The following is a 20,000-nucleotide window of genomic DNA, read 5'->3' as shown; positions in this document are numbered from 1 at the left end:
AAAAACAAACTACAACATACAACTCCCATATTCACTGGTATATACAAGTGGGATTTTTCTGTGCATGACCGTTTTTTACCATGCCACGCAGGCAATCATACTTCGTTTTGGGGACGTTCATACACGGTGTGTTCTTGTTTCCATAACCCACCAAACGCTGATGTGTATTACAGGATCTTTAACGTGCGTATTTGATCTTCTGCAGGCGTATACACACGAAGTAGGCACAGGCACTTGGTAAATCTGTAGACTTGCACGCGGGGAAAAAACAAAAACAAAAACAAAAACAAAAAAACAAACAAACCAAAGGCTATGACCTACGACACATATATTACAACCTTTCGGTTTGAACAGCGGGTATATAGGGTCAATGTTCTATAGATAAGGGGCACAGAATTAGACTGAAATGGCTGAAAACATTTTTCAGCTGTCGTATGCACGCATGCACACACTCACAAACACGTGCGAACACACACAGTCTTTCTCTCTCTCTCTCTCTCTCTCTCTCTATCTATCTATCACACACACACACGCGCGCGCGCGCGCGCGCGCGGGCACACACACACACACACACACACACACACACACACACATTTGTGATAAATCCAAAAAATTAATGATACGATAATATCTGAATAGTTGTACGTCAAGGTCAGAACAAAACAATAATTGGTGTATCAGAGAGAGAGAGAGAGAGAGATGTATGTATATATGGCGAGAGAGAGAGAGAGAGAGACAAGACAAGACAAGACAATGGTTTATTTGTTAGGCCTCCGGCCCATAACAAAGGAGTGGGCCACTAACAAAAATATTACACAATGAATCAAATAGTGTGAATAATATATCAATGCGCATGTGACTTGCAAGCTCTCTCTCTCTCTCTCTCTCTCTCTCTCTCTCTCTCTCTCTCTCTCTCTCTCTCATTATCATTATCTCTCTCGCTCTCCTCTCCCTTCCCTCAAACACATGCACGCATGCATATACACACCCACATGCACGCTCGCGCGCTAAACACACAGATCCAGCGATCTGGGTTAAGTGAAATGCTGACAAGCTAACAAAACTTAGAGAGAGAGAGAGAGATACAACACAAATCACAGCAGATGGCAAGCATCGAATAAGTTGCGCTCTAACATAGATGAGAAACGAAACAAACTCAAAACGCCTGCATTTCACTGTCCACACCTGACCAGATGACTGGGCTCACACTTTAATTCAGGCATCTGGATCTAGATCTGGATCTCGATGCGTACGTCGCAGGAGCCAACCATCGGCTGTAAACGCGACTGAACAAGGGAGAGCGCAAAAATAGTATAACAAGAGAGGCAAGGCCTTCAAGACTCACTTGTGATAAATTAAGTCCCCTAGCATTAATTACAGAGTAATTTCCCTTTTTTTACTATCTGCACCAAAACGTTTGCAAAATAAATAAAACTTCCATGCTTAGCAAAAGAAGTTCCTGTTTGAACAAAAAATGATAATAATGACTGCTCTTGTTGTTGTGTCAGAATAAGAGGTCAAAGTGCCAAGTTTAGAGAATACAAAAAATATAACAGTAAATGCAGTTTGCATATAATTAGGCTTCTTTTTTTAATAATTTTTTTGTGCCCATCCCAGAGGTGCAATATTGTTTTAAACAAGATGACTGGAAAGAACTGAATTTTCCCTATTTTTATGCCAAATTTGGTGTCAACTGACGAAGTATTTGCAGAGAAAATGTCAATGTTAACGTTTACCACGGACACACAGACACACACACACACAGAGACAACCGAACACCGGATTAAAACAGGCTCACTTTGTTTACACAAGTGAGTCAAAAAGGCCACCCCCCACATTGATCTAACAGTCTCTTTCCTACAGATTCAGGTCTCAATGAGTAGCCACAACAGGTGTGTTTATCTTTATAAGCAAATGTGGCGAAATTGTTTTCGGTGGACGAGTACGGATACTTTGACGCCGCGACCTTTGAAACTGAAACTGTTGTTTGTTATCCTCATCATTTTCGTTTTGTTTTGTTGAACAGGACAGGAACGATATCGGACTCTGACAGCGTCGTATTACCACGGTGCGCATGCGTGCATCGTCATGTATGACGTACATAATGAAGAATCCTTCGACAACGTCACAATGTGGTGAGTGCTGGTTGACGTCATAATCTGTTTTGCCATCATCACTGAGTCTCTCTCTTTCTCTTGATGTACAATAAACCATTTGTTTTTTCTCTGTTTCTCTGTCTCTGTCTCTGTCTCTCTCTCTCAAGGACATACTGGAAGAATGGGCCATGCCTAAAATCTTAATCCTTGAATTAAAAAAAAAAAAAAGTTTTGAGTTCTGAGTTCTCTCTCTCTCTCCCTCTCTCTTTCTCTCTTATCGTCTGTGCATGCTTATGTGTCATTCCGTATATTTTGCTGATATGAATATTTTGTGTTTCACTGTTTTGCTTTACTTGTTTTTTGTTTGTTTGTTTGTCTGTTTTTCTTCTTCATGGAAGATAAGCATTTGTGCCTATTTCCTTCGCCGTCTTTAAATGTTACAATTTCGTTTCGATTCGCTTTGCCCCACCTCCCCCCGCATCCCCCTCCCTCCCTCCCTTCCTCCCCAACTCTCTCTCCTTCAAACTCCCCAGATCCAAGGTTATCAGAAGAACAGCTCTCTCTCTCTCTGTCTCTCTCTCTCTGTCTCTCTCTCTCCTTCCTCTCCCCCTCCCACCCCCATGTCCCTCTAACACTCTCCCCATGCACCCTCAACCCCCTTTTTTCACTCCCTCATTGTCTTTCCTTTCTGTCCATCCCTCCCCCCTCCCTTCCCTCTCCACCCCCCTACCCCACTCCGCCCCTGTTCACCATTTAGCGGAGTCAGCCAGGTGGACATGTGCAGTGAGTGGAGAAGTCAGAGTCAATCACTGCTGCATTTCGTTCATCGTCACACTGACCTCATTGCTCACAGCGTGTACGTACGCACGCGCGCATGCATGCACGCACACACACAAACACACACACACACACACACACACACACACACACACACGCCGCACCCACGCGAGCACGTACATACACGAGCCGGGCACGCGAGTATGCTCACACATACACACACATGCACACAGACACAGACAGACAGACACACACACACACACACACACACACACACACACACACACACACACACACACAGAGCATAACACACTCAGCCATATTTTCCATATCTGATTCCTCATACCACACCACTCACCTCCCGTCTCTCCTCCTTGCCCCCCGAGCCCCCATCCCCACCACCCCACTCCCCTTTTTATCCGACCAGTTTCACTCTGAGGGAACACATATGTCAAGTCCCCGAACAACAAACAGCACGACTGGCAAAATGGAGCAGGGTCACTGTTGATAATTATTCTTACCCGAGGACATCAACAAATGAAGTTGATGAACTTTTTTTTTCTTTTTTTTTTTCTTTCTAATCTAAGGTTGCCTCAGTGGTGGCGGATTGCTGAACTCACTGATACTCCAGTTGTGACTAGCTCACTCAACTTTTCTGATTCAAGGTTGACTAAGTGGTGGCAGATAGCAGGTCTTCATGATATTCCGGGTGTGACTCATTGGCTCACCTGACTCGAGGAGTGTGTGTTCACCGACTGATTGTCGAACCCTATATTATTTTCCCCTGTGATAATCAGTGTTTGGGGTCCTTATTTTTCATGTACGCAAATAGGTGACATGAGGGTGGAACGGGAGCTGTCAAGGATGTTATTCTTCTTCCAAGCGATTTGTGCACGAGCGATCTATAGCATCAGCGCTAATTTTGCATAGCGTTTAGGATTTTAAGAAATCTTCACAAGAGAGGCAAGGCCTTCACTGAGACTCACTTGTGATAAATTAAGTCCCCTAGCATTAATTACAGAGTAATTTCCCCTTTTTTTACTATCTGCACCAAAACGTTTGCAAAATAAATAAAAATTCCATGCTTAGCAAAAGAAGTTCCTGTTTGAACAAAAAATGATAATAATGACTCCTCTTGTTGTTGTGTCAGAATAAGAGATCAAAGTGCCAAGTTTAGAGAATACAAAAAATATAAATATAACAGTAAATGCAGTTTGCATATAATTAGGCTTTTTTTTAAAAAAAATTTTTGTGCCCATCCCAGAGGTGCAATATTGTTTTAAACAAGATGACTGGAAAGAACTGATTTTTTCCTATTTTTATGCCAAATTTGGTGTCAACTGACAAAGTATTTGTAGAGAAAATGGCAATGTTAAAGTTTACCACGGACACACAGACACACAGACATACGGACACACACACACACACACACACACACACACAGACAACCGAACACCAGGTTAAAACATAGACTCACTTTGTTTACACAAGTGAGTCAACAAGGAAAATCATCTGCGCTGCGCAAACTAGCGCAGCAAAGATCGCTCATACTACTTTGTCCGATTCACGTGACACTCAAAACCGGAAGCACTCTTTTCTGTAGATTTAGTCCAGTCCGTTTTGATGTTGTCAGCTTCGCCCCCACTCCCACTCCCCTCGCCTGCCGCCCCCCCGCCCCACCTCCTTCCCTCCCGCCGCCCCCTTCTTTTGCTGGTGCTACTGATGGTTAGAAAATATTTCATTGTTCAACAGTACACATGATTACAATGCAAAGAAAGATAAAACAGCATCAACAAACTTAAAGCTTATACTGTGTTCACGACGTCGCACTTCAATTCTAACATGACGGCTGATGAACCATGTTATCATTTGTATCAAATAACCTATTCATAAACAGTAAGTAAAGAAACAAAACAAATAGATAACATAATATGGTAAAATAATGCTACAACCAATATCAACACGAGATTAAACTTGTAGTCACAAGCTACTTTTATTGTTATTGTTGTTGTTCAAAAAGTCTTTATTAATATCTGCAGTGAAATCCATTGGGATCACATCTTGACAGAATTCAAGTGTCTGGGAATGTGGTGAAGAGAAGGTGGGAGAAGAGCACAGAAGCGGGGATCATCTTCATGTCTTAAATTATTTCTTCATATAAATCTAACCTTTTTGCAGGCTGGAGTCTGTGGTGGACTACAGAGGCAGCACCTCATCAGGCGTGCACACGGTGTTGGTGGGAGCCATCAGGACCACCTCCACCAGCACCACCTCCTCCGCCCGCCCCGTGGACCGCCACAGGGCACAGAGCCTGGCCCACCACTACCAGATCCCGCACTTCGTGGTGGACGTGCGGGAGGGCACAGCGGACCCCACGCCGGGTGGTGGCGGTGGTGGTGTGGCGGCGGGGGTGGGGCTGCTGATGGAGAGCATAGTGGCCCTGGTGGTCAGCCGGGCCTTGCAGAGCCAGCAGCTGTCGCAGTCCATCACGCCGCTCAATACCAGGCTCCGTCTGCTGGCCAGGAAGACCCGCCAGTCCCGCTGCTCCCGCTGCTGTGCTGTGTAGGGCACCACTCGCTGGTTCTGAAATCAGACGGACAGCTCATTGGCCAGGAGAGCTGAAGCCAGCTGGACGCCATATTGTTACTCGTATCCGGCCGTCAGTCCGTTGAGAAGTCGTCTGCTAACTGGTGGTAGTTTCTGAACTGTTACCGTGTATCTTTCGATGAAATCGTGTTGTGCTTGCCTCCACGACATGCCAAATGTTGTGTCTTGATTGATATCTTCCAGTGGTTCATTTACCAAAGTTAATACAGGAAAACGGTGCAGTGGCACGTGGAGCAAACTTGCAGTGGAGGCACACACAGGAATGTCAGCTGAACTAACGCCGCGATAAAGTGAAAGCTTGCCGTGAAGCCAGCTGAGCGCTCGGCTACACACATGAAGTTTCCGCTCCACGCTATACTGACACGAGTAGCAAAATGGCTGATTGAACACTTCCGATGGCTTCAGTTAGCAAAAGGGCTCAAAGAAGGCATGCACTATCCACCTATTTTAAAACAGGGAGGACGACTCCTACCCGTACCCCCTGTCTCATCTCTCGTCCCCACCGCCCTACTGTCGTGGCCAAGTGGTTAAAGAGTTGCTGGCTAGTGACTGGGAGGACGTGGGTTCTTCTTCTTCGTTCATGGGCTGCAACTCCCACGTTCACTCGTATGTACACGAGTAGACATTTCCGTGTATGACCGTTTTTACCCCGTCATGTTGGCGGACGCGGGTTCTAATCCCATCAGGGTTTTGTTTTTTTTCTTTTAAGGAAGGAAGGTGGCAGTGTGGTTAAGACGCTTACCTGACAGCCAAACAGTGTCCGCGAGTGTCTGTGTTCCAATCCGGGTCTCGCCCTTTCTCCTTCGATTGACTGGGAAATCAAAACTGAGCGTCTTGTCATTGGATGGCCGAGGTCCTTTGTGCAGAACACGCTTGAGGCACTGAACTGGCAAAGAACCCGTGGCAACCAACGTAAGCGTTGTCCTCTGGCAATTTCTGAAGAAGAAATCCACTCTGATACGTACACGGACATTTTTGAATGCTCTTACTGCCTGGATTGTGTTTCTGGTCAGGCACCTGCCTTGCAGATGTGATGTGGTTCATATCTGATATGGATTTGCCTGAACGCAGTGACGCCAACTTGAAAAACTGAAACTGAAACTCGTCCAGCCATACTTCACTGAACCGGCAAGAATTCAACTACAGGGTGCAGTGCCAATGATGCTATCAAATCAAATTTGTAAAAAGAACTTTGATACATTGTGGTTTGGTAAAACAATGACATTACAGTAACTGCACTGGCAGCTAAGGTTGAGCTGTATGCAATTTTAGATTATATTTAAAAATAAAAATATTGCATTACTTTTTGTGTGTGCAAACAGTCATGATGAGACTGAAGAACAGGCGATTTGATTTTATCTATTTATTTTTTTTATGTTTAATGTGTGTGTGTGTGTGTGTGTGTGTGTGTGTGTGTGTGTGTGTGAGCGCTGTGCACAACAATTCATTGCGCATATATTATTTTACAACAAAGCAGACCAATACTTTGGCAATTAATTTTGTTACTTATACGAGCTTTGCAAGGTTAAAATTAATTTACATGATAACGAAAAGCGACATCGTCAAGGTTCAATTGGCCACAAATCTAAATGAATGTCAAGGTCACAGCACGGGGAGTGAGCCGGTGCAGCAGTTGGTGGACTTTGAACTCTCCTCTTGAAAGGAAACGTTTGCTTGCGGAAGGCCGTTCGTGTCAAAGGTGAAATCGCTCGTTGATAAAAGAAATAAAATTTGATGATAATCTCTTTATAAAGACTGTAGCATTTATAACTCACAGGATTTGTTCAGAAAACAATGTTCTTTTTTGTTTTGCAAAAAATGAGATACGTTGCATTGCGGTGTTGTTGTTTTTTTTCATCCAGGCTGTAGCTTACAGTGCACTGTGACTAAAATGTCCCTCTCAGTCGGCGTAGGGACCCCGCCACCACAGAACTGAACACCTTGACTCCCCCTCCCTCCCTCCTGATGCTGGTTTTCAGCAGCCCTGTAATGACTCTTGCCGTCTGCTGGGCTGTAGGTATAGCAAAGCGTCATCAGGATTCGCCATTTCCCAATCCGCCCCATTCCCAAATGACCCTATTCCCGATATGTTCTATTCCCCAGTGGCCCTATTCCCGACTGGCCGTATTCCCGATCGGCTCTATTCCTGAGTGGCCCTATTCCGGAATGGCCCTTTTCCTGATTTGCCCAATTCCTGATTCGCCAATCACTTGGGGGCGGAGTGGAGGTGGGGGGAGACGGAGGCGAGAGGGTGGAAGGGGTGGTGAGTGAGAATTTTGTCTTCACTCCTGCAGGCAGCGTGTCTGGATGGTGTCAATACTGACAAGGCAAAGGCAAGCCAAGTCATGTTAAACCAAGACAAGAAGTAAGTGAGTGAGTGTGTGTGTGTGTGTGTGTGTGTGTGTGTGTGTGTGTGTGTGTGTTCTGGGGGGTGGGCGGGGGGGTGGGTGTGATCTTTTTAATACTGAACTTGTTAATTTGGGTTTATAATTGCTTTGATATGTAGAGCACAACAGCAGCAGCAGCAGTTTCATCTTGCCCTGTCATTAAGTGTTCTCGATCACTGTGTTCAAGTCTTGAGTACCCAGTGAGAGGCCATGCATGTAGTGCAGGCCGTCACTGATGATCCCTTATCGAACATCCCACGTTCAGGTCTGCCTGTCTGAACTGCAGGTCTCTGGGGGCACATGGTTGTGTCCCTTATCTCAAGGACCACCTCTCGCCCCCACCCACCCACCCACCCACACACACCCGTCCCACAGACTCTCCTCCACACACCCCATACTTCAACCCTCCTCCGTTCTGTGGGCTCCCTGCCTGACGTCATACGTTTTACTGTCATCGAGGTTTGACGCTGTTTGTTTGTTGCTTGGTTGTTGACTCACTTGTGTAAACAAAGTGAGTCTATGTTTTAACCCGGTGTTCGGTTGTCTGTGTGTGTGTGTGTCTGTGTGTGTGTGTGTCCGTGTGTCTGTGTGTCTGTGTGTCCGTGGTAAACTTTAACACTGACATTTTCTCTGCAAATACTTTGTCAGTTGATACCAAATTTGGCATAAAAATAGGAAAAATTCAGTTCTTTCCAGTCATCTTGTTTAAAACAATATTGCACCTCTGGGATGGGCACAAAAAAATTTTAAAAAAAGAAGCCTGATGATATGCAAACTACATTTACTGTTATATTTATATTTTTTATTCTCTAAACTTAGCACTTTGACATCTTATTCTGACACAACAACAAGAGGAGTCACTATTATCATTTTTTGTTCAAACAGGAACTTCTTTTCCTAAGCTTGGAATTTTTTTTATTTATTTTGCAAACGTTTTGGTGCAGATAGTATAGAAGGGAAATTACTCTGTAATTAATGCTAGGGGACTTAATTTATCACAAGTGAGTCTGGAAGGCCTTGCCTATCTTGTTTTATTTGCTGTTGTTGAGGGATTTTGGTGGGGCTTTCCCCCCCGTTACCGCTGATAAGGGTCAGTCAGCAGTGGCCAGACTGGTTTGTTTGTTGGCAATTTTCTCTTCTTAACTCCATGGTTGAATAATCTGTTGCACTAGAAAGGGGGGTGGAGGGGGGGGGGTTGTAGGTTTTATTCATTTACTTTATGGGCGGAGGAGGGGGGGGGGCGAGTTGCTTAATCGTCCGTTTTCATCCCACCATAAACGTCGCCACATTCCGTCTTCGGGAATGATGCGTTCTGTGTGAAAACGTGTCTGTCATACCTCCGACGTAATTAAGACAAGACAAACCGACCTTCTCTTCCGAAGGATGGTGATGGGATCTGATGCAGGGAATGAAGTCAGATCCAAGGCTAACACCGAGGGAAAAATCCCCCCTGTACCGTATAGCTTCGGAGATTCGAACCCCCGACCCCAGCGTTAACAGGATAGGACCGGCGTCCTGAGCCACTGGGCTATTCCGCCAGCACCCCCAGCACCCCCCCCCCCCCCCTCTCTCTGTGTTGTTGTTATTGTCATCTGCAAGTTACATAATGTACTTTTTCATCAAGTGTTCATGTGGTGTGCACTTCAACTGAGAATGTCATCATTGTAATGTAAAATCCTGAACTCCGGGCAAGACTCTTGGTTTTCACTCTGTGTGTGTGTGTGTGTGTGTGTGTGTGTGTGTGTGTGTGTGTGTGTGTGTGTGTGTGTGTGTGTGTGTGTGTGTGTGTGTGTGTGTGTGTGTGTGTGTGTGTTTTGTATTTGGAAATGTTTGTTCTGGGCATGAAAACATTATTTTGCAGTAATCCTCCATACTCCAATAGGAGTGAAAGGATAATTAAAACTTGAAACTTGAAACTTGTGTGTGTGTGTGTGTGTGTGTGTGTGTGTGTTCCATCTTTTTCACTTCAAGTGATATCATGCGAGGAGACTGGAAAATAAATGATTAAATGTACACACACACACACACACACACACACACACACACACACACACACACACACACAAAAGCAAACAAACAAACAGACACACACACACACACACACACACACACACACACACACACACACACACAAGCAAACAAACAAACACAGACACAGACACACACACACACACACACACACACACAGGCGACCGCGCTCACGCTCTCCCTCTTCCTCCCCATGTACACACATCACAACCAAATAATCAGTCTCCATGGAAACGGCACGTTCGGAAACGACAGGGCGGGATAGGTTAATCACAGCGATGTGAAAAGAGACAACATTATTTTCAAGCCTGACCTAAAACATTCTAGGGACTGTGTCAGTGAGAGAGAGAGAGTGTATGCAGCGGAGACGAACGTGAGACCGCCACCACGTCTCTGAGTCCTGCTGATACCGAAGACCTTGACAACTCATCACAGGCATAGGAAAATAGAAACTGAGGTCACCATGACAGCAGGGCATGAAAGGCCACAGAACTTAGGGCAATTTTTTTTTCTATTTGATGGTGAATAAGGTGTAGGAGGATGACAGTGCGTCTGGGACCACCTGACCAGGCTGTGCTCTACGCTTCCTTTCATAATGATATCCTCAACGTGAACAGAGCCCGACAGATACAAACACCTGCAGTGTTTGTCGTGAAATTCAAGCAACACTGACAAAGATGCGTTCGTTAAGTGGATGACACAATTCTACAGTTGTTCTGAGTTGAACTAACAGTGAAAGAGAAGGAAAGAGAGAGGACAGCGGATCAGCTGGCATCCAAACCCCAGCCAAGAACGTGGCCCAAGTGTGAGAGAAAGAAAGAGAATACCAAATGATCCATCCACTAGAAGTCTACCAGCAAGGAAAAACAAACAACAACAACAATATATATATATATATATAAATAAATTATATTCATCTTCTTTAAAACATCCTTTCTCCCTTTTACCAATCATATATCTTTAAGACAAAGTGATATACGAACGTCAAGTTATCCTTGACGTTAATTGTTTTTAAAAAAAAAAAAAATCACAATTACAGAGGCATCTTTGTTAGCAAACGGGTAGTGCGAATCTCATTTTAATTCCACATTCAGTCAAACGAATCAACTTCAGGAATCTTATTTACATTTCAACAATGAGCTGAACTGAGGTCAAGCGGAAGTGCTTGTGCTGTTGGCGTAAGGGGAAATTCAGTACAGTGAGCACCAGCGAACATGATAAATTCCCCCACCCTCTTTCACACATACATCTTAAAATTCACAATTTCATAATATACAGATCGCTCACATAACTGGTGCACTGCTATGTTAGAGACTGGGCTGTTCAACCCCCCTCCTCCTCCCCCAACCCCCCTCCCCACCTTTTTTTTTTTTTTTTTTTTTTTTTTAAATGAATGAGCGGGGAAAGCCTGGACATATACTGTAATCTTAATTGAAACAGTTCGTCAGGCATCTGCTCCTTTTTGTCAACAGCTGATGCGTTGTAGTGTGTACGGATCAGTCCGTACGCTTTGAAACCACCTTCAAACTGAAACAGAAACCGGAACCAGGATCAGTGAAGCCTTTGCAATAATGGTCAGCTCAGTGGAACGCCAGGATTTAACAGACAATCAGTGTGAAGGAAGTCTTGGTGGAACTTTTACACCAGCCGTTTCAGCAGTATCGTCTAAACCTGGTCCCTGATGGACTGTATCACTGTCAACACACGTGAACTTGGTAACGACGTGACGCACCTGGTAGGCTAAGGGGCCAGATTTTTCCGATCCCCCAGGTCAATACATGCGCACACGTGGCAGCGCCTGATCCCTATCCGTGTGTATGTGCAAGCAGATCAGATACGCACGTTAAAGATCATGTCACCCATGTCAGCGTCTGGTGGGTTCTGGAAACAAACACATATCCAGCATGCACACCCCCGAAAACGGAGTATGGCTGCCTACATGGCGGGCTAAAAACGGTCATACACGTAAAAGACCACTTGTACACACGAGTGAACGTGGGGACTGCAGCCCACGAACGCAGAAGACAGGGAGCATCAGTTTTGACCTTTCCAATCTCAACATGCCGCATTCCGAACGGATCGGTACCATCCTCCAACCAGATGACGCCTGCCATTTTCAGGGACCACAGCCATGACTCACGTCTTGCCTCTTCTGTTCAAGTCACAAACTGTTAAGAGTCGGAAACCAGATAATAGACTGTATGATATAACTCAGCCATGGGAGTGACATCCTGTGGATGCTAAAAAAATATATAGATATATGAATGTAGATTCGTATGCGCGACCATGCGCGTGTGTGTGTGTGTGTGTCAGTGTGTGTGTGTGTGTGTGTGTGTGTGTGTGTGTGTGTGTGTGTGCATCTGTATCTGTATCTGTGTGTGATGTGTGCGAGCGCCGCACGTGTGTGTACATATATGTTAATACGCGCGTTCATTCTTCTGTACGTTGGAAATAATTATATACACTTATATTTGCGATGGAGACAGTGACGAGCGAGGGGGCGAACGAGCGAGAGAGAGAGACAGACAGACAGACAGACAGACAGACGAGAGGGTGTTTTATCTGTTTGTTTTTTCTTCTCCCCCCTCCCCACTCCCTTTTTTTCAGTTCAAAATTACAGACGGAGAGAGAGAGAAGAAATTCAGCAAACATTTTTTTTGTTTTTGTATTTTGGTGGTTTTTTGGTGTGCTTCCGGTGTGAGGGCCGGTGTTGACTGTGTTGAAGAAAATGAGTGTCGTGTTCCTTTTGACAACCTCCCAGTTAACGGAGCTAGCTATGTACAGTCTGTTTCCTTGGAATGATTTTTAAAAAATAAAAGGTGTTTTTTGGTTGGTTGTTTTCTTATTTTTCTTTGTTTGTTTTTTGTTTTGTTTTGTTTTTGTTCTTTTTTGGTTTTTTGTTTGTTTGTTTTGTTTTTTGTTCTTTTTTTGTTTTGTTTTGTTTTGTTTTTTGTTCTTTAAATTTTTTTTTTATTTCCTTCTCCTTCACCTATCCAATAACCCAATGGAGGTCCTTGGGGCACCGCAGATGGTTTCCAGACCACTTCTCTCTATCGGTTCCTGTCTCCTGAAGCTCTCTGGGAATCAGGTCTGTCCATTCTTTGATGTTGTCCTGACACATTTTCTTTTGCCTCTCTTCCCTCTGCATGGCACGGTGCCCTGCAGAATGGTCTTGGCGATCCCGTCGGATCTTGTGACGTGTCCGTACTATTTGAGCTTCCTCCTCATGATGACGGCTAGGAGGTCATCGTGGGGTCCAGTGGCTTGGGTGATCTTCTGTCGGACCTCAGTGTTCGTGACGTGCTCAGTGTAGCTAGCAGCTTTCAGAAGCATCTCGTTTCCATGGCTTGGATCTTCTGGAGGTCGGCAGTGAGAGTCCATGTTTCGCAGACATAGAGAAGCATTGATTGAACCTGTGAGTGCGTAAGTTTTACTTTTGATCTGAGTGTGATGTGTTTTTTTTCTCTCCAAATGGAATGGGCTTCAGTCGAGTGAGCGCTGCTACAGTCTGTGCTATCCTGGACATGACTTCTGGTTTGGAACCTTCATCTGTGAAAATTGCACCCAGGAACTTGAACCCAGATACAGATTCCAAAGACAGCCCGTTGATTTTGATATCAGTGCTATTGCCGTTGGTGTTATTCGTCATGGTCTTTGTCTTTTCCTGTACTCTGCTGCTCCTTCGGGTTTTTTTCTCTTGTCGCAGAGTTCTAGCAGGTCATTGGTGTCCCATGGCTTCTTCTTGGGTTGTTGCTTGCCGAGGATGTCAGCGGCCGCTTCTGTCAATGCTGTGCTGAAGGCGCACGTCATGGTGTTCACGTCCACCTCTTCCGCACCGATGATGAGTAGTGGTGCAAACGTTTCTCCTATGGCTGTCGTAAAAGCTTCTGCCACCTTAGGGTCTTTCGGCTTGTCATGATCAAACTTGAGTCTCCTGAATTTCGACTTACACATTTTCTTGACACTATGTGAAAGGACATCATGACTAAGTCATGGTCACTGCCAAAATCTGCTCCTGGGAAAGTTCTAGGCTAGGCATTGTTCACACTAGATCTGAAGCGTTTCTGGACTAGAATGCAGTATATGTGATTGTGATGTTCACCACTGTGACTGTGCCGTGTCATTCGGCGTAATGCTTTGTGAGTGCTGAAAGTGTTTGCCAGTACTGGGTTGTTGCTGACCACGAGTCTCAAACCTCTCTCATTGGTTTTGGTGTTGCAGAACTGCCCACAAGTGTTCTTCCAGTTGGTACGGGCATCCTGTTCTACTTTTACATTCCAGTCACCCTGAACGACGATATATTTTCGTGTTTGGTCCAGAACTTCTCGCAGCTGATCGTAAAACTCCTCTACGTCGTTGTCATCATAAATTATTCAGTTGTAGGAGCGTATACCTGGGTGATGGTAATGTTGAAAGGTGTTGCTTTCAGGCATATGGCCATAAGCTTGCTTGAAATGGGTCGGCGTCCCATGAATGTGCCCACGATATCCTTGTGTACTAGGAAGCCTACTCCGCGCTCATGCTTGTCTTCTTCCCACTGAAGTAGATCTTGTGTCCTTCCTCAGTCATGATTTCACCAAGGCCTTTCCAGCGAATCTCGCAGATACCTATGATGTTCCAGCGGTATTTCTTCATCTCGTGTGTGAGTTCTTCAACTTTTCCCGGTGTTTCTAGAGTTCTTACGTTTCAGTTGCCTATGACAATGTTTCCTCTTCCCCATATCTTACTGGGGCACCCACCAGTAACATACTCTCCACCTCCGCCCTTGTGTGCAGCAGTAGGCGTGGCCCATTGTTGACCCTGGCCGCGACCTATCCGGTACAGACTGATTACTGGTTTGTCTCATCATGGGTGGATCTTGGGCAAGAAAGCCTGACGAAGCCCTTCCCTGTTCAGGCTGTTAAGCACAGCTGAACATCCACATAACCAGTCTTTGATCTGGACTCGTGGCCGTTGAGTCTTTACAGAATCACTCCACCCTAGCCGGTGACTTCAACATGGAAGTTCATTCTCCTTGTGGTGCCGTGTCAACACCCCCCCTCACGTGGTTTATCCCGCCAGCTGGGACGGTTAGCCGAGGTGTGACGTCAGCACAGGAGAGCTTTCGGGATGGCTGAGGACCAGTGGTGTCCGTCCACTGTCCAGGACAGTGCAGCTGCCAGACATCCAAAGGTGCTACCTCTACCCAGAACCCCTACTTCCCTGCTTTCGCTATTTACTTTGCCATGAAATTCCTCCAGAATCCATAACGTGAGAGAACCCATATATATTCCAGTTCCAGTACACATGATACAATGCTTTCAATAGTTAACTGCAGACAATGATTTTTTTTTAACAATTAAAGTCTAAGCGACTGAATATAATTTAATCTATCCATATGAATGCTGTTGTTTTTCCTTTCAGCTATAAGAAAAATCATTAGATGCCATGAATATAAAATATGGATATAATCATATGTTAAAGTTCCCAGCTTGAGGGTCCGGGGTTCGAATCTCGATGACGGTGCCTGGAGGGTAAAGGGTGGAGATTTTTCCCATCTCCCAGGTCAACATATGTGCAGACCTGCTAGTGCCTTCGTGTGTAAATGCACGCAGAAGATCAAATACGCACGTTAAAGATCCTGTAATCCATGTTAGCGTTCGGTGGGTTATGGAAACAAGAACATGCTCAGCATGCACACCCCCGAAAACGGAGTATGGCTGCCTACATGGAAGGGTAAATAAGAAAAAAACAAAGGTCATACACGTAAAATGTTACATGTCTGTCTGAGTGTGTATGTGTGCGTGTCTGAAATATGACTGAATGACACAGGAAACGAATGATGAGCGCCCAGTGGCAGCCGTCAGTCGGCTCTACCCAGGTAGGCAGCCTGTTGTGCAAATGACCCCGTGTTTGTAAAGCGCTTAAAGCTTGGTCTTCGACCGAGGATAGGCGCTATATAAGTATCCATATCAATCAATCAACCAATCAAAGTATTTTTGTGAGAAATAAAGAAAAAGATTGTCGCATGCTTAATAATTCAACCGTAATACAAAAATGATTTTGGCTTACTGTAAACTACCTTGTGAATGTCTATCTCTTCTTTGCACAAAGTTCAGACGCAAGTTGCGGGTGGACGTTTACCTGGCACTTTACCCTTACTTCGTTTCACCATCAAGTAGTGGCAGGGTGTTTACTCCATGTGTGAGAAGTCTCTAGACAGTTAGACTGGCGATATCAGTAAGATAATCCGAAGCCAATAGTTTAAATTCAACCGTATAAGATTTATTTCACGACATACTGGTGACTGGAATTGACTTGCTAGCTGAATGACCAGGGACAGACCTACCGTTCCCTGCAAATATAGTGACCCCCCTTCCCCCCCCCCCCCCCCCCCCCCCCCAAAAAAAAAAAAAAAAAAATCTCGCCACTACAGTGACTTCGAGATCGCGCTTGGCTTTGTTTTGTTGTATTTGTTGTTGATATTCTTGTTTGATTGATTTGTTTTTTTCATAACACGTCGACATCTCACGCAGAAGTTCTATTCTTTATCTTAAGATGCTGATCTGCACTGTTGGGTGAAGCAATACGATCGCAAATGTCAAACCGTTTTGTCATTATTTCTTCTGGGTTTTTTTCTTCTCAAAGTGGGGCGTGCATTTACAGTGGTAACTTACTCTGTGCGCAGTTTTCGACCCTAAATTGGGCAAGGACGTTTAGCAGATACCGGGCGTTTACAAGATAGTTTACAGTATTTGTTGGTGGTATGTTCACGTTGTTGTTGGGTGTTGTTGGTTTCTGCTTGATTTTGATTTTGCAGTCAGCTGCACTCACAATAAGTCAGTGCAACACATAATGAGTAATATGTCAATGCAATACATAATAAACAATGTCAGCGTTATACATAATGAATAATAAGTCAGTGTAATACATGGTGAATACAGTCAGTGCACCTTTTCGTTTATCTGTTTCAGTAGTCTTCTTCATCTTCTTTGGTTGTGGGCTGCAACTCCCACGTTCACTCGTATGTACACGAGTGGGCTTTTACGTGTATGACCCTTTTAACCCCACCATGTAGACAGCCATACTCCGTTTTCTGGGGGTCGGTGTGCATGCTGGGTATGTTCTTGTTTCCAAAAACCCACCGAACGCTGACACGCCGTTTTCAGTATTCAAGGCTACAGGAACATACTATACATTGTATCCGTTTCCATCTTTCGACACGGGGGTCCACGTGGGGAGGTAGAAGCGACAGCTACCTCTTTGTGGCAGTGTTATTAAATGACCGGCTTGCCCCGGGCTGTGTTCACAGGAGAGTTGTACATCACCGGGACACGCCGACGTGTGAGTGCTGACGACGTTCGTGATGATTTATATTGTTGTCTGTGCTGGTGGTCTGTGTCTGCCCGTTCCTCAGTAGTGTTCATACTATTCACACGCCTTCATCTAGTGACATTAATATAACAATATATATATATATTTTTTTCACTGATTAACCATTTGTACGTATTGGTTTTAGTCATGCTAAATCGTTTAATCTTCTTCTTCTTTTTCAACATCATCATCATCTTATTATTATTACTCTCCTTCTTAAACATCATCATCATCTTCTTCTTCTTCTTCTTCTTCTTCTGCGTCGTCTTCGTCGTCGTTTACTTTCTGTCTTCTTTCTCATTATTGTTTTCTTTTCTTTTTCTTTTTTTGACGGGCGCAATAGCCTAGTTGTTAAAGCGTTGGACTTTGAATATAAGGGTCCCGGGTTCGAATCTCGGTGACGGCACCTGGTGAATAATAGATGGAGATTTTTGCGATCTTCTCGGTCAACATATATATTATTATGTGCAGACCTGCTTGTGCCTGAACCTCCTTCGTGTGTGTATATATACACAATCAGAAGACCAAATACGCACGTTAAAGATCCTGTAATCCATGTCAGCGTACGGTGGGTTATGGAAACAGGAACATACCCAGCATGCACACCCCCGAAAACGGAGTATGGCTGCCTACATGGCGGAGTAAAAAATAAAAATAAAAAAACACGGTCATGCACGTAAAAGCCCACCCGTGTACATACAAGTGAACGTGGTAGTTGCAGCCCACGAACGAAGAAGAAGAGGAAGAAGGAGAAGAATTCTTTCTTTTTTTTTTCCATACTATTGGTGTATCTCAGCACAATGTTCTTTGTTTTCCAGGTGTTCCCAGGGTCTTTAGGGCGTCCAGGGAGATGTTCTGAGGTGTGCGTGCGTGTGAGCATGAGCAGAAGTGAATGAAGGGGAGACAAAGTGCTGGTATTTGCCTTGTGCCTGGTGTGGGAGGGAGGAACGGGTGGAGGGGTAGATGCCTGATTCAGCGTGTACCGGCTGGCGGTCAGAGATGAACGACAGGTGCGTGAGCTGCCAAGTCTGTTACACTGTGGACAGGCAAAGGTTTCGGCGGATGTTGCGATGCTGTGTATTGCATTCTATTGCATTGTATTGCATTGCATTGTATTGCATTGCATTCTATTGTACTGTTTTGTATTGTTTTGTATTGCATTTTGTCACATCAGATTTCTCTGTGTAAAATTGCACGGGGAGAGAGCGTCACAACAGTGAAGAGCCACCTGTCTGCAAGTGTATTCGTTTCACTATGAAAGTGGGCTTTCTTACAAAATGTTGTCAAGGAAAAATCCTTTTTCGTTTTCTTTTTTTCTTTTTCGTTGGTTCTTCCGCGTGCTGCAAGTGCATGCTGCACACATTGAGGATCTCGGTTGATCGTCTTCTGCGAATGACTAACGTCCAGACCACCACTCAAGGGGGTGGGGTGGGGAGTGGGGGGAGTTCTGGTGAGTTTGGGGTTCCATCACGCATGTTCAGATTACCTCGCTTCCTGGACGGAAGTGTTACCACATGGCGACAATTCCACGTCATTCTGCTTCACTCTTCCTCCTCGCTGCTCTCTTTGCCGATCTCCAAAACCAAGGATATGGCTGGTTGCTTCCTTGTTTTAAAGACAGTTAGACGGATAGACAAAACCGACAGATAGACTGATATTCAGATAGACAAGACTGGCAGATAGAGAAAAGACCGGCAGATAGACTGATATTCAGATAGACAAGACTGGCAGATAGAGAAAAGACCGGCAGATAGACTGATATTCAGATAGGCAAGACTGGCAGATAGACTGATATTCAGATAGACAAGACTTGCAGATAGAGAAAAGACCGGCAGATAGACTGATATTCAGATAGACAAGACTTGCAGATAGACTTACATTCAGACAGACAAGACAGGTAGATAGACTGATATTCAGATAGGCAAGACTTGCAGATGGACTGATATTCAGATAGGCAAGACTTGCAGATAGACTGATATTCAGACAGACAAGACAGGTAGATAGACTGATATTCAGATAGGCAAGACTTGCAGATGGACTGATATTCAGATAGACAAGACTTGCAGATGGACTGATATTCAGACAGACAAGACAGGTAGATAGACTGATATTCAGACAGACAAGACAGGTAGATAGACTGATATTCAGACAGACAAGACAGGTAGATAGACTGATATTCAGACAGACAAGACATGTAGATAGACTGATATTCAGACAGACAAGACAGGTAGATAGACTGATATTCAGACAGACAAGACAGGTAGATAGACTGATATTCAGACAGACAAGACAGGTAGATAGACTGATATTCAGACAGACAAGACGGGTAGATAGACTGATATTCAGACAGACAAGACGGGTAGATAGACTGATATTCAGACAGACAAGACGGGTAGATAGACTGATATTCAGACAGACAAGACAGGTAGATAGACTGATATTCATACAGACAAGGAATCCGACAGACAGCTGTGTTAAAGACAGACGTCTTATATCTTTATAGACAAGACAGGCAGATTGATAATCAGACAGACAGTTATGTAAAAGACAGATGTCATATCTTAATAGACAAGATCGGTAGATAGACTCATACTGAGACTGGCAAGAAAACAGACAGAAAGCTGTATAAGAGACCGGTGTCTTATATCTTTATAGACAAGACAGGCAGATAGGCTGACACTCAGACTGGCAAGAAAGCAGACAGAAAGCTACGTAAAAGACAGGTGTCTTAATTCTTTTCTGGTGAGAGTGT

At 44.6% G+C, this 20,000-nt stretch overlaps 2 protein-coding genes across 6 annotated transcripts in view; both read left to right on the top strand.

Moving 5' to 3' along the window:
- Positions 1-7,883, top strand: part of LOC143288480 (ras-related protein Rab-13-like) — a 21,107-nt gene extending 13,224 nt beyond the window's left edge. For all 5 annotated transcript variants that reach the window (XM_076597015.1, XM_076597013.1, XM_076597014.1 and 2 more), the window contains exons 3-4: positions 2,027-2,135; positions 5,052-7,883. In XM_076597015.1, the coding sequence (XP_076453130.1) occupies positions 2,027-2,135; positions 5,052-5,439 (497 nt within the window). In that variant the 3' untranslated portion in view covers positions 5,440-7,883. The remainder of the gene's footprint in view (positions 1-2,026; positions 2,136-5,051) is intronic.
- A 9,294-nt stretch (positions 7,884-17,177) lies between these two features.
- Positions 17,178-20,000, top strand: part of LOC143288117 (DBH-like monooxygenase protein 1 homolog) — a 15,697-nt gene continuing 12,874 nt past the window's right edge. Inside the window, exon 1 of the mRNA XM_076596404.1 lies at positions 17,178-17,218. The gene's annotated coding sequence lies outside the window, so the exon portion shown is untranslated. The remainder of the gene's footprint in view (positions 17,219-20,000) is intronic.

Source organism: Babylonia areolata, chromosome 12 (assembly GCF_041734735.1).
Source record: "Babylonia areolata isolate BAREFJ2019XMU chromosome 12, ASM4173473v1, whole genome shotgun sequence".
NCBI lineage: Eukaryota > Metazoa > Mollusca > Gastropoda > Neogastropoda > Buccinidae > Babylonia > Babylonia areolata.
The sequence above is the reverse complement of the archived record's forward strand: the minus strand, read 5'-3'. Positions and strand labels throughout refer to the sequence as shown.